This window comes from Gossypium raimondii, chromosome 4 (assembly GCF_025698545.1).
Source record: "Gossypium raimondii isolate GPD5lz chromosome 4, ASM2569854v1, whole genome shotgun sequence".
Lineage (NCBI taxonomy): Eukaryota > Viridiplantae > Streptophyta > Magnoliopsida > Malvales > Malvaceae > Gossypium > Gossypium raimondii.
In genome coordinates, this window is record NC_068568.1 from 35,189,864 (window position 1) to 35,202,963 (window position 13,100).

The 13,100-nt window shown below is 34.6% G+C and overlaps 1 protein-coding gene across 1 annotated transcript; it reads left to right on the forward strand.

Moving 5' to 3' along the window:
- Positions 1-729: 729 nt before the first annotated feature.
- LOC105779478 (glyceraldehyde-3-phosphate dehydrogenase 2, cytosolic) lies at positions 730-3,508 on the forward strand. Its single transcript, XM_012603244.2, has 11 exons — positions 730-896; positions 967-1,067; positions 1,381-1,496; positions 1,604-1,703; positions 1,849-1,995; positions 2,086-2,146; positions 2,227-2,324; positions 2,480-2,622; positions 2,737-2,820; positions 3,066-3,155; positions 3,255-3,508. The coding sequence occupies exons 1-11, from the start codon at positions 869-871 to the stop codon at positions 3,295-3,297; spliced, it is 1,011 nt and encodes a 336-aa protein (XP_012458698.1). The 5' UTR covers positions 730-868; the 3' UTR covers positions 3,298-3,508.
- Positions 3,509-13,100: the final 9,592 nt, after the last annotated feature.

Consider the following 13,100-nt stretch of genomic DNA (forward strand, 5'->3'; position numbering starts at 1 on the left):
CGTATTAAAAAAATAAATTTAATGTTAAATAAATATTAAAAACAATTAATACATAACAAAAATTCTCAAATCAACAAAATAAATGGTATAAACCACCTATTTATCATTGAATTGGTCTTATTTTCTAAATATTGGGTTTTAAAGACGCATGCAAGATCCCTTCTTATTTGTCATTGAATGGGTTTTAATTTTATAACGCATGCGAACAACTTTGGTGGTAGGGTAATGAAACTCATGATGTAGCACCTTGCATAAAAGCATATTCTCTAGGGTTGTTGGTATATTCCTCGATTAGTCATAACAAAAAAAAGTTAGGTAATAAGGAAATTTTATAACTAGTTATTAAAAAAAATTCACAACTTTGGTGTTATATTAGTGTTAACTGTAAAGAAATAAATATAATAGAAATTATTTTATTTATATATATTTATTGAGACGGGAGAAAATTGATAATTATATTGAAAAACAAAGAAATTTCTAGAATAACATAATATAGAGATAAAAAGGGGAAGAAAAATCACATTGGAAATCTATGCTATGACCAGATAATAAGATTTTCCTATCCATAAGTGGACCCATTTTACTTTCGACTCATATAATGACCAGTATCGTAATTTCACTTGAAATTTTCAAATTTCAAATTCCTTCAATCACGTGCCAACATTGAAATCAACGGCTACCATTCTCCCATCTTTTTCTCCTAGAAATTTCCGTCATCTACCCCCTCTCTAGGTCACGGACACTACGCTTATATATAAATGCTGTTCGCTTTTCATTTCTCATTCATCACTGTTCTAGCCTTGCTCCGCCATCTTCAATAATTTCTTCCGTTGATCTTTGTTAGAGATTAGCTTTTTAATTTTTCATTATGGGAAAGATCAAGATCGGAATCAATGGTAACACTTTTTTATTTTTTTTTGTATTTTTATTTTTTTAGTTATTGATTTAATTGTCGATTTGATGAAGGATTTGGAAGGATCGGGCGTTTGGTTGCGAGAGTTGCTCTCCAAAGCGATGATATTGAGCTCGTTGCTGTTAACGATCCTTTCATCACCACTGAATACATGGTTTGTATGCTTACATGCTTATTTACCTTCGTATTTGCTCGATCCTTTAGATTTAATCTCGAGTAGAAAAAGAATCCTCTGAGATGATCGATGATTTTATTTATTTTTCCTGATCTGAATCAAACACTTTCTCACTTTCCAAAGTGAGCATGATTTATGAAAATGCAATGATAACAGATCTGTTGAAATGTAGATCTAGTAGAGATTTATGAAAATGAACTGTTTTACTTGTTTTTAGTTTGAAAACCCGAATATAAGTGTTTATGCTGTTTACGTTAATTATTGATGTGATTTTGTAATTTTATGTGTGTAGACCTACATGTTTAAGTACGACAGTGTTCACGGTCAATGGAAGCATCATGAGCTTAAGGTGAAGGACTCAAAGACCCTTCTCTTTGGTGAAAAGCCTGTCACAGTTTTCGGTATCAGGTAGTATTTTGTTCTCTTTTGAAGATCTTATAGACTTTTTGAGGATCATAGAGAGTTTAATTATGTAATGAGTTTTTATTGATTGATTGGCTCTGTGTTAATGTTAGAAACCCTGAGGAAATCCCATGGGCTGAGGCTGGAGCTGAGTATGTTGTTGAGTCTACTGGTGTTTTTACTGACAAGGACAAGGCTGCTGCTCACTTGAAGGTTTGTGATAATAATTTCAGCTTATGGTCATATAAGAAGAAAATTTTATCAGAATTAACATGCCACATGTTTTTCAAGAGGCATTAAAAGTTTATTGGAACCTAATTTGATTTTCTTGAATGGATTATGTTTTTTTGCTTTTCAGGGTGGCGCGAAGAAGGTTATCATTTCTGCTCCCAGTAAGGATGCTCCCATGTTTGTTGTGGGTGTCAATGAGAAGGAATATAAGCCTGACCTTAACATTGTCTCCAATGCTAGTTGCACCACCAACTGTCTTGCCCCATTGGCTAAGGTAATAATAATTCCTTGTTTATTTCTTTGTGCATCGGGCTGATACTTTTATCTTTGAGGAAATAACAGACTTCTAACTTGGTGATGGTAGGTGATCAACGATAAATTTGGCATTGTTGAGGGTCTTATGACCACTGTCCATTCTATTACTGGTAAGTACTCGTGCTGCCATATTACTTATTGTTGCAAACCATGTCTGTATTGTTGACTAATATTTTCTTTTTTAATTCAGCTACGCAAAAGACTGTTGATGGTCCTTCCATGAAGGACTGGAGAGGTGGTAGAGCTGCTTCCTTCAATATCATTCCTAGCAGCACTGGAGCTGCCAAAGTATGTTTTATGTTGATTGTTAGATTCTCAAATGCTATTACATGTATTTTTACATCAAATAAACTATTAAGTTGTTGCTGTATTTATTATTGTTAAGTTATATCTGGAATTGAAGCTTGATTGTTGATAGTGGTGGTTATCATGTAATCATGTAGGCTGTCGGCAAAGTTTTGCCAGCACTGAATGGCAAGCTGACTGGAATGGCTTTCCGTGTTCCCACTGTTGATGTCTCTGTGGTTGACCTCACTGTGAGACTTGAGAAGAAGGCTACATATGATGAAATTAAGGCTGCTATCAAGTAAGCATTAGAATATGTTTTAAGCATTAGAATATGTTTATCTTATTATGGTATCTTAAGTTGTCCTTAGGATAATTCACTTATAATTCTGTTCTGTTGTTTGTCTGTGCATAGGGCGGAATCTGAAGGCAACTTGAAGGGAATTCTTGGTTATGTAGACGAAGATTTAGTCTCAACTGACTTCATCGGAGACAACAGGTATTATGTCATTGTTAATACCTTTTTAAATTGTCAATTTCTAACTTGTCTGTCTTATTTATGTCATATACTCCAAAAAGCTATGTTGCTATGGTTATTTTAAAGTACCTGTGCCCAACACTAATATGTGGACATTGGCGTGGTGAAGATATGGCATTTAAAGCATCTTCCATATGCATGAGAAAAGTTAACAAAAAACCTATCACTTGCAAGAACTTATATTCTGCGTTATTTGACACTATCAGGTCAAGCATTTTTGATGCCAAGGCTGGAATTGCTTTGAATGACAACTTTGTTAAGCTTGTGACTTGGTATGACAACGAATGGGGTTACAGGTAAATTACATTGATGCTAAATTTCATAGCTCCACAGTATTATTCCTTTAATCAAATATTATGTAGCATCTCCTTGATGGTCTTTTTCTTCTGTTGCAGTTCCCGTGTTATCGACTTGATCCGACACATGTCTAAGGCTTAAGTGTGAGTGATTGTGCTTGGTGTATCCAAGCTTTAGCAATTTTAATTTAGAAGAGATGTTATGAGAGAATAAACGAATTGTACGGAGCATATTTTTGTGTGAAGAAGGGTTGTTTCAGTTTTATTACCCAAGTGCTTGAATGTTTCAAGTTTCATTGCAGTTGTTTCTCTACTTTAATGCATACGTGGTGATTATGGTTTCTCTACTTAAATTGATATCTTGTGATTATGTTATATTTGTGTGTTCGTGGAAAGAATATTTACAAGTTTATGTGTGGTGTTCATCTAGGTAATTTTTTTTTGTCGTCAAGATTGGATATGTGTAATTTAGTTGTAGGCCCAATGCCTGAAAAAGATTACAACAACTTGCTCTGAGTGGCATATGTGCTTTCAATGCCATGCCAATGTCGGCAATCGTTGTGATGGCATCAACGACCAGTGAAAATGAGAGGGACAAAGAAAGTAAAACAACCAAAGCATTGAGTTATTATATCGACCATTGGAAGAGCATTCACCGATAAACGGAACCAAAGCTAACTCAAGGGGTGTTAGGGTGTGAGATAAAAAGAAAACATATACCTATTGCTTAGTTTGTCATGTTGTTTGAATGTGTCTACTTTTTATAAGTTAGTTTTGGGTTAACCTATACCTATTGCTCTTTGAGTTTGTCCTCTTATCTAGTTGGTGGTAGTTTACACTTTAACTAGTATTTAAATTTGGATTTGGCTATACTTCACTTTTGCAGAGTAATTATGTGGCATTGATAGTGAATGTCATGATAATATGTGCATGGTACTTATAAACAAAAGGATGTTTAAAAATATATAAAATAATAAATAAATAAAATCACAAATGGTTGTCCAAATTTGAATATCATTCATGTCATATGCGTTCTTTTTAGTAATTTATTTTTAGTTTTACAAAATATCAAGTTTTTATATTTTTTAAATTAATATATATATATATATACAAATTAATTTTTTATAAAAATTTAAAACATAAATTAATAAAAAATACAATTTTTCATATCATGAATAAACTTGGAGAAACGGTTGTCTAAATTTAGAAGAACTTAGACAATTATTTTCTAGATTCTTCTAGACGTGCTTTTTTTGTGTGTAAATTTATTTATTTTACAAATTTAAAAGTTATAATTTCTTGTAATCTATATCTTATAATTTTTTTACGTACTTACAAAATAATAATATAAAATACAGATTTTATAAAAATATATAAAATTATTAAAAGCATGTTTGAAATGAATAGACAAATTGGTGTCCAGGTTTATTATTTAAATCTAGACAATGGTTCATTCTTCTGTTGAAAATTATAGTTTTCAATTAATTTCAAAATAGGAATATAAAAATTGATATTTTATAAAATGTAAAATATATAAAATTATTGAAAAAAAATATCTTAAATGATTTGAATAAATGGTTTTCCAGATTGACAACTATTTGCTTAGGTCCACTCTTTACATGAAATAAATTATACCTTTCTATTAATCTATATATTTTAAAGATTTTATGTTCATTTTTATTTATGTTTGCCATGTGTTGTAATGAAAGGTTGTTAGTTCCCCGACATCAATTTCTAACAGTGTTACTGTAGTGGTACCAAAGTGTATGACGACTATATTTTATTTGAATCGAGGGATTAAACTCCCCTTAGTCGTTTCACTGATGTGTAGGGATGAAAAATGTTACAAATTAAATGCTTCCAACAACTATTTTTCATCCTCATTAACCATAAATTTTCAAAAACTTGTTCCTTTGCATAAATACTCATCAACAGCACTTTAAGACTCAAAAGACGCATCCAAGCTTCAAAATCAAGAGAATCAAGTTTATTTATTCATTTTATTTAATTCTCTTGTAAACAATCTCTAATAGCTTATTGTTAAATTTTTTGTTATGCTTATTCCATTTCTTGGAGAGCTTAAATTTTTGTAAATATTATACTTTGTTTTTAAAAAGTAATAATTTTTAGATTAAACTGGGATATTCATATTTGAGGTATATCAAAGTGGTGGAAGTAAGTAATAAGACCGAAACCCTATAAATTTATTGTGTTTGAACTATTTTCTCTTTCTCGTATAATTTAGTGTTAGATTTCAAATATTTGTTATATATTTATAAATAATCAATTGTAATATTTAAAAAATCATTTATGGCAAACACAAAATTCTTAATTTTGAAATTTAAAAATAATAAAAGATTGAAAGCATGAGGAAAGCAACCCCCATTTTTTATACGATTTAAGTATGATTTATAACTATTTTTTCTTGTTTTGTTCGGGCTAGGAGTTACGCTTCAATTAAATTTTATGGTCTCGACAATGCATTGGTAAGGGAGTAGTATTGTCCATTAGTAACAATGTTTCGGTTGGAGGGATATTTAGAGATGCCAATGTGAAATGATTGTGATGGTTGTCGATTCCATTAATATAATCCTACACCTAATTTGTAAACTTGAGCAATATAGGGAGTAGGGTCGATCCCTCAGAGACTGGGTTCACGTAAAATTGTTGCTCTTTCTCGACCAGGTCGTGTTTGGGCAGTTGTCGTGCCCAAAAAATTTGGGGGAGGATAAAAATTGAAAACCTGAAATAAACAGAAAAAAAATACGTAAAAAGTAAAGCTGAAAACAATTAAATAAAAAAACAGTTAAATAAATCTGAAGGAAAATCAATTAAACTTAGCTCAGCTTCAGGCACGGGTTTTTCCTCGTCTTTGAACCGATTCTCGAAATTAGATGAACTTTTTTTTTCCAATAAGCTAGTTATAGCTATCAAGGACGCCTCGAACACCAACTCTTCTTTGTGTAAATTAGTTATGGAACGTCCTATAACTAACCCTTACCGATCGAGCAACCAATGAAACGTTCGTGGTTTAGAACTCCGACAACTTTGCGTTCTAGAAGAGCCTAGCTCGAACCAATGTCCTCAACTGCGTGAGACATTTAAATCCGGTTATTACTTCCCTTGACGGAACCAAACAGTAATCCCCACTTGGCACGCCAATGTGTTCACGGAAAACCGATTAAACAATCGATCCTTTCGGAATTCCAACTGTACGTCTAACCACACTAACTCAAACGACATCTTTTTTGACTTAGTGTTGATTCGACTTTGTGAGTTGATGAAGTCATATTCTTAATTCGGAGAAGTAATAAATACTGAAAATTAGGAATTGAATTGCTTGGGTTCGTAACTCACGGATCTTGACGAAGCTAACACCGAGCTGAAGCTGAAATGGGTTTAGTTAACTAAGGTTTGAGGCATATTGGGGTTGGTCATATCTTGAGTAGGTTGGATGGAAAAAAATGTTGAAATGGTAAAAAGTGGGTGGCTTAATATGTGGAATAGTTTTAGGTTACACGGAATGAGAAAAAAGGTTTGGAAAACAAAAATGTAAGTAGTGTAGGTTGGTGACAAGCTAGAAATTAATAAATTGAAAGTAAAGAAACCAAAGACAACAAATAATTTTGAGAAAGAAGGAGAGATTATATTCAAAGGATGAAAGCTTGATTGAAAACTTGATGATTAAATGAACAAAGTAGCCTCCTATTTATACTAGTGGTTTGCTAAATTAAGAGCCACTAGCCATAGAAAATCAAGGAAATAAAATATGAAACCGTTGCCGGAGTCGAGCACGAGGCATTACTTAACTTATTTTACTAATTCGGAGCATAAAAATTTACTTTGCAAATTAATTTCATTATTTACAGCAAAGCTGTCCAATCGCGTAGCAGTTACTAAATTAAGTATAACTCGAGCTACGGAACTCAAAATTTAATTCCGTAAATTTTTCCTGAAACTAGACTCATATTTCTACTTACCATAAAATTTTTGTAATTTTTTCTTCAGCCAATTAGTACAGTTTATTAGTTAAAGTCTCCCCTGTTTCACCACCTGACAGTCCTGACCTCTTGTCACTAAAAATAAGTTTTCTCACTGTAGAATTTTCATATGAAGTTCTTACTTGTTTCTACAGAAAATACACTCAATAAAGAATCTAGACATATAAACTATAACTCATAACCATTTTTGTACAATTTTTAATTATTTTTTAAACTCAGAACAGGGGACTCCAAAAATAGTTCTGACCCTATCTTACTAAAATTCACATATCTTAAAATGGTTGAGTATGGAAGTGTTTGTTGTTATAAAAGTTTAGGTGATAAACTATGCATGGAAATCATAAAAGGGTAAAATTTTGCAAAGAAACAGAATTCAGACAGCACTGTGATGTGACTTTGAAAAATCACCTAGGATGGTATAAAATGAATTAGAGGATGAATGATATATGTAATTAAATCTTGTTGAGTCTATTTTCATGGAAAAATGACAGTGTAGCAAAAGGAAATTTATATTTTAAGATATGTGAATTTTAGTAAGATAGGGTCAGAACTGTTTTTGGAGTCCCCTGTTCTGAGTTTAGAAAATAATTAAAAATTGTAAAAAAATGGTTATGAGTTATAGTTTATATGTATAGATTCTTTATTGAGTCTATTTTCTGTAGAAACAAGTAAGAACTTCATATGAAAATTATACAGTGAGAAAACTTATTTTTAGTGACAAGAGGTCAGGACTGCCAGGTGGTGAAACAGGGGAGACTTTAACTAATAAACTGTACTAATTGGCTGAAGAAAAAATTACAAAAATTTTTTGGTAAGTAGAAATATGAGTCTAGTTTCAGGAAAAATTTACGGAATTAAATTTTGAGTTCCGTAGCTCGAGTTATACTTAATTTAGTAACTGCTGCGCGATTGGACAGCTTTGCTGTAAATAATGAAATTAATTTGCAAAGTAAATTTTTATGCTCCGAATTAGTAAAATAAGTTAAGTAATGCCTCGTGCTCGACTCCGGCAACGGTTTCGGGTACTGGGTGTTACATTTTTTGGTATCAGAGCAGGTTTAGTCAGTTCTCGGAAATACGCAGTATAAATAAGAGTCTACCTATACATGCCATACTTATATATTTTGATAGTGTGACGACTCCTGACGATTTTAAAATGTTTTCTTTTATAGTTATGGATCCTGAACGAGCTGGTACAGATGAAGTAGAAAGTAATGCGCTTGCTTCATGAAGGGACTGGCGCCTCTAGATGTTAATGTTAGTGAAAGACACGCATCGCTTAGGACAGGAGGAGGAGCTAGAGAAGCCTTCTTCCAAGCCATGAATGATTGGTTTGTTGAGTTCATTCGACGAATCCGGTCAGAAGACCTCCACCCCTCAGATTCACAAGTTCCCATGTAGCTTCCCAATTTGCAGTATAGTTATCGGGAGAGACCACTGTTGATAAGATTAGGAAGCAAGGGGTGAAGAATTTGAGCTACCAAAGATGATGATGCGAAAAAGCGGAATTCGGCTTGAGAATACAATCGTGGTTTTGAAGAATTATCTTGTACACGGAAGAATGTATGAAGTGTGTTGTTTTACTTCTTGAGATTCACTTACCATTGGTGGAAGACCCTCGTGTCGATGAGTACCGAGTGAGAGGGTTACACAGGATTTCTTTCGGGAGGAGTTTGAAAGAAGTACATCAGCCAGAGATTTATAGATCAGAAAAGGAAGGAGTTTCTTGAGCTAAAACAAGGTAAAATGTCTGTGACTGAATATGAACGCGAATTTGTCAGACTTAGTAAGTATGCACGGGAATTTGTGTCCACTGAAGCTAACATGTGTAAGAGATTTGAAGAAGGACTTAATGATGATATTCGATTATCCGTGGGTGTCTTGGAAATTAGAGAGTTTGTTGTTTTGGTTGAGAGAGCTTGTAAAGCAGAAGATTTGCTAAAAGAAAAAGAGAAAGGCAAAACTGGAGCTGAAGCGCAGGATACAAAGAAGAGGCAGATGAGTAAATCATTTCAGTCTACATCTAAGAGGCCTAGGGAGCTCTCTAGCGGATCATATTTTCCAGCTAGATATCCCGGCAAGCAAAGCGAAGATTTGAGGTTCTAGAGCTCAAACCACTACTGATTGCAATCTTGGCAAGATTTCGACCTCCTAGGCCGGAATGTCCTCAATGTGGGAGACGCCACCCGGAGAGTGTAGAGCGGTGAAAATGTTTGTTTGAGATGTGGAGCGTCCGATCACTTTATTCGGGATTGTCCTGAAACAGCTAAAAGATAAGAGATAACAAGTGTGAGATCAGGAAATACTCCTACCAGAGGTAGACCGCAGAGAAACCCAGGAGTGGGAGCGAGTAATAGGAGTGCATCCAGAGATTTAGCAGCGAGATCAGATGTTAGAGCACCCGCGAGAACATATGCTATTCGTGCTCGTGAAGAGGCGTCCTCTCCTAATATAATTACGGGTACATTTTCTCTTTATGACACTAATGTTATTGCATTAATTGATCCTGGCTCTACACATTCATATATATGTACGAAATTAGTATTTGTTAAAAATTTGTCTGTTGAACCTACTGAATTTGTGGTTAAAGTCTCGAACCCCCTGGGCCAGTTTGTGATGGTGGATAAAGTTTGTAAAAATTGTCCACTAATGATAAAAGGTATTTGTTTCCCGGTTGACTTGATGTTATTTCTTTTTGATGAGTTTGATGTGATATTGGGCATGAATTGGTTAACTCAGCATGATGCAGTAGTAAACTGTAGACAAAAATATGTTGTGTTGAAATGCCAGAATGGAGAATTACTTCGGGTTAAATCTGATCAGACAGAAGGATTATCTGATATGATTTCAGTTATGACAGCTCGGAGGTGCGTCAGAAAAGGGTATAATGTTTATTTGGCGTATGTGTTGGATACTAAGGTATCTGAGTCAAAGATACAGACAGTGCCAGTTGTATGTGAATTTTCTGATGTGTTTCCGGAGGAGTTACCAAGGTTGCCACCAGAAAGAGAAGTGGAATTTTCTATAGATTTGATTCAGGGAACTACCCTAATTTCCATAGCTCCGTATCTTATGGCTCCTACAGAATTAAAAGAGTTAAAGGCACAGTTACAGGAACTTGTTGACAGAGGTTTTGTTCGTCCGAGTCATTCACCTTGGGGTGCTCCAGTTCTGTTTGTGAAAAAGAAAGACGGGTATTTGAGATTGTGTATTGACTATCGGCAGCTTAATAAGGCAACTATAAAGAATAAGTACCCGTTGCCTCGAATTGATGACTTATTTGATCAACTGAAAGGTGCCACAGTATTTTCAAAGATTGATCTCCGATCGGGTTATTACCGATTCACGGGTAAAAGAGCCGGATGTGCCAAAGACGACTTTCGAACCGTGTATGGGCATTATGAGTTTCGGTTATGCCGTTTGGGTTGACTAATGCACCTGCAGTATTCATGGATTTGATGAACCGGATATTCAGACCGTATCTAGATAGGTTTGTAGTAGTTTTCATTGATGACATTTTAGTCTATTCTCGGGATGAAACTGAGCATGCAGAACATTTGAGAATAGTGTTGCAAATTCTGCGTGAAAAGAAACTTTATGCTAAATTCAGTAAATGTGAATTTTGGCTTCAAGAAGTAGGTTTTCTCAGACATATTGTATCTGCAGAAGGCATCAGGGTAGATCCGAGTAAAATTTCAGCCATTGTTAATTGGAGCCCACCGAAGAATGTATCTGAAGTTAGAAGTTTCTTGGGTTTAGCTGGTTATTATCGGAGATTTGTACAAGGGTTTTCTATGATAGCTTCTCCAATGACCCGTTTATTACAGAAAGATGTTAAATTTGAATGGACAGAAAAATGCAAGCAAAGTTTCGACCGATTGAATGAGTTGTTGACGAAAGCACCTGTGTTGGTACAGCCTGAATCGGGTAAGGAATTTATTATTTTTAGTGATGCATCATTAAATGGTTTAGGTTGTGTCTTGATGCAAGAAGATAAAGTAATAGCCTATGCTTCAAGACAACTTAAGCCACATGAAAGAAACTACCCGATACATGATCTCGAATTAGCTGCTATTGTATTTGCATTGAAAATATGGCGGCATTATTTGTATGGTGAGAAATGTCATACTTATACTGATCACAAAAGCTTGAAATATTTGATGACACAGAAAGATTTGAATTTGAGACAACGCAGGTGGCTTGAATTGATAAAGGATTATGATTTGGTTATTGATTACCATCTGGGTAAGGCTAATGTGGTAGCTGATGCTTTGAGACGAAAATCTTTGTTTGCTTTATGAACTATGAATACTGGTTGTCACTGGCCAATGATGGTTCAATCATAGCTGAAATAAGAGCTAAATCGATACTCCGTCAACAAATTTGTGAAGCTCGGAAAAATGATGAGAAGTTACAAAGCTAAACGGGCACATTATGAGTCCCAGAATGATTCAAAATTTCAAATTGGGATGATGGTTGTTTATTATTGAGGAGGCGAGTATGTATACCAAAGGATTAGAGCTTATCTGTAAGATTCTACACGAGGCCTATAAGCGGTACTATGTCTGTACATCCGGGGAGTAATAAAATGTATAATGATTTGAAAAAGATGTATTGGTGGCCGGGTATGAAACATGATATCTCTGAGTTTGTATCAAGATGTTTAGTATGTCGTGAGTTAAAGTGAACATCGGTACCTTCGGGGTTCCTTCAGCCAATCACTATACCGGAATGGAAATGGGAAAGAATCACTATGGATTTTGTATCTGGGTTACCGTTATCTCCAAGGAAGAAAGATGCCATTTGGGTAAATTTTCGACCGATTGACAAAGTCCGCGCACTTTATTCCAGTATGTATGGATTATTCTTTAGATAAATTGGCTGAATTGTACATATCTGAGATTGTTAGACTACATGGAGTGCCTGTCTCCATTATATCAGATAGAGATCCCAGATTTACGTCTCGTTTCTGGGACAAATTGCAAGAAGCTTTGGGTACTCAGTTGTATTTCAGTACTGCATTTCATCTTCAGACAGATGGCCAATTTGAGCGTATAATTCAGGTATTGGAAGATATGCTCCGATGTTGTGTATTAGAGTTTCAAGGTAATTGGGAAAGGTATCTACCTTTGATTGAATTTTCTTACAATAACAATTATCAGTCCAGTATTAAAATGGCTCCGTATGAAGCTTTATATGGTAGAAAATGTAGAACACCGTTATATTGGACAGCGCTCAGTGAAAAGAAGATACATGGGGTTGATTTGATCCGGGAAACAGAAGAAAAAGTAAGGCTGATTCGGGATAGTTTAAAAGTAGCTTCCGATCGTCAGAGGTCATATGATGATCTTAAACGAAAAGAGATTGAATTTCAGACGGGTGATAAATTATTCTTAAAAGTGTCTCCTTGGAAGAAAGTTCTTCGGTTCGGTCGAAAGGGTAAATTGAGTCCAAGATTTATCGGACCATATGAAATCATAGAAAGAATTGGACCGGTTGCTTACCGGTTGGCTTTACCACCGGAACTCGACAGAATTCATAATGTTTTTCATGTATCTATGCTACGACGATATCGATCAGATCCTTCACATGTTATTACTCCAACAGAAGTAGAAATTCATCCGGATATGACTTATAATAAAGAACCGGTTAAAATATTAGCACGAGAAACAAAGGAGCTTAGAAACAAAAAAGGTAAATCTGGTGAAAGTGTTATGGCAAAAGCACGGGATTGAGGAAGCAACATGGGCACCGGAAGAGGCAATGAGGAAACAATGCCCAAACCTCTTTACTGGTAAGATTTTCGAGGACGAAAATCCTAAAAGGGGGGAGAGTTGTAATGGCCCAAATTAAAGGTTATCGGAACAGTGGTTTCGGGACCACAAATCCGATGAGAAAAATTTTATTTTTATTATATTTTTATGGTCTATTATTTCACAAAATG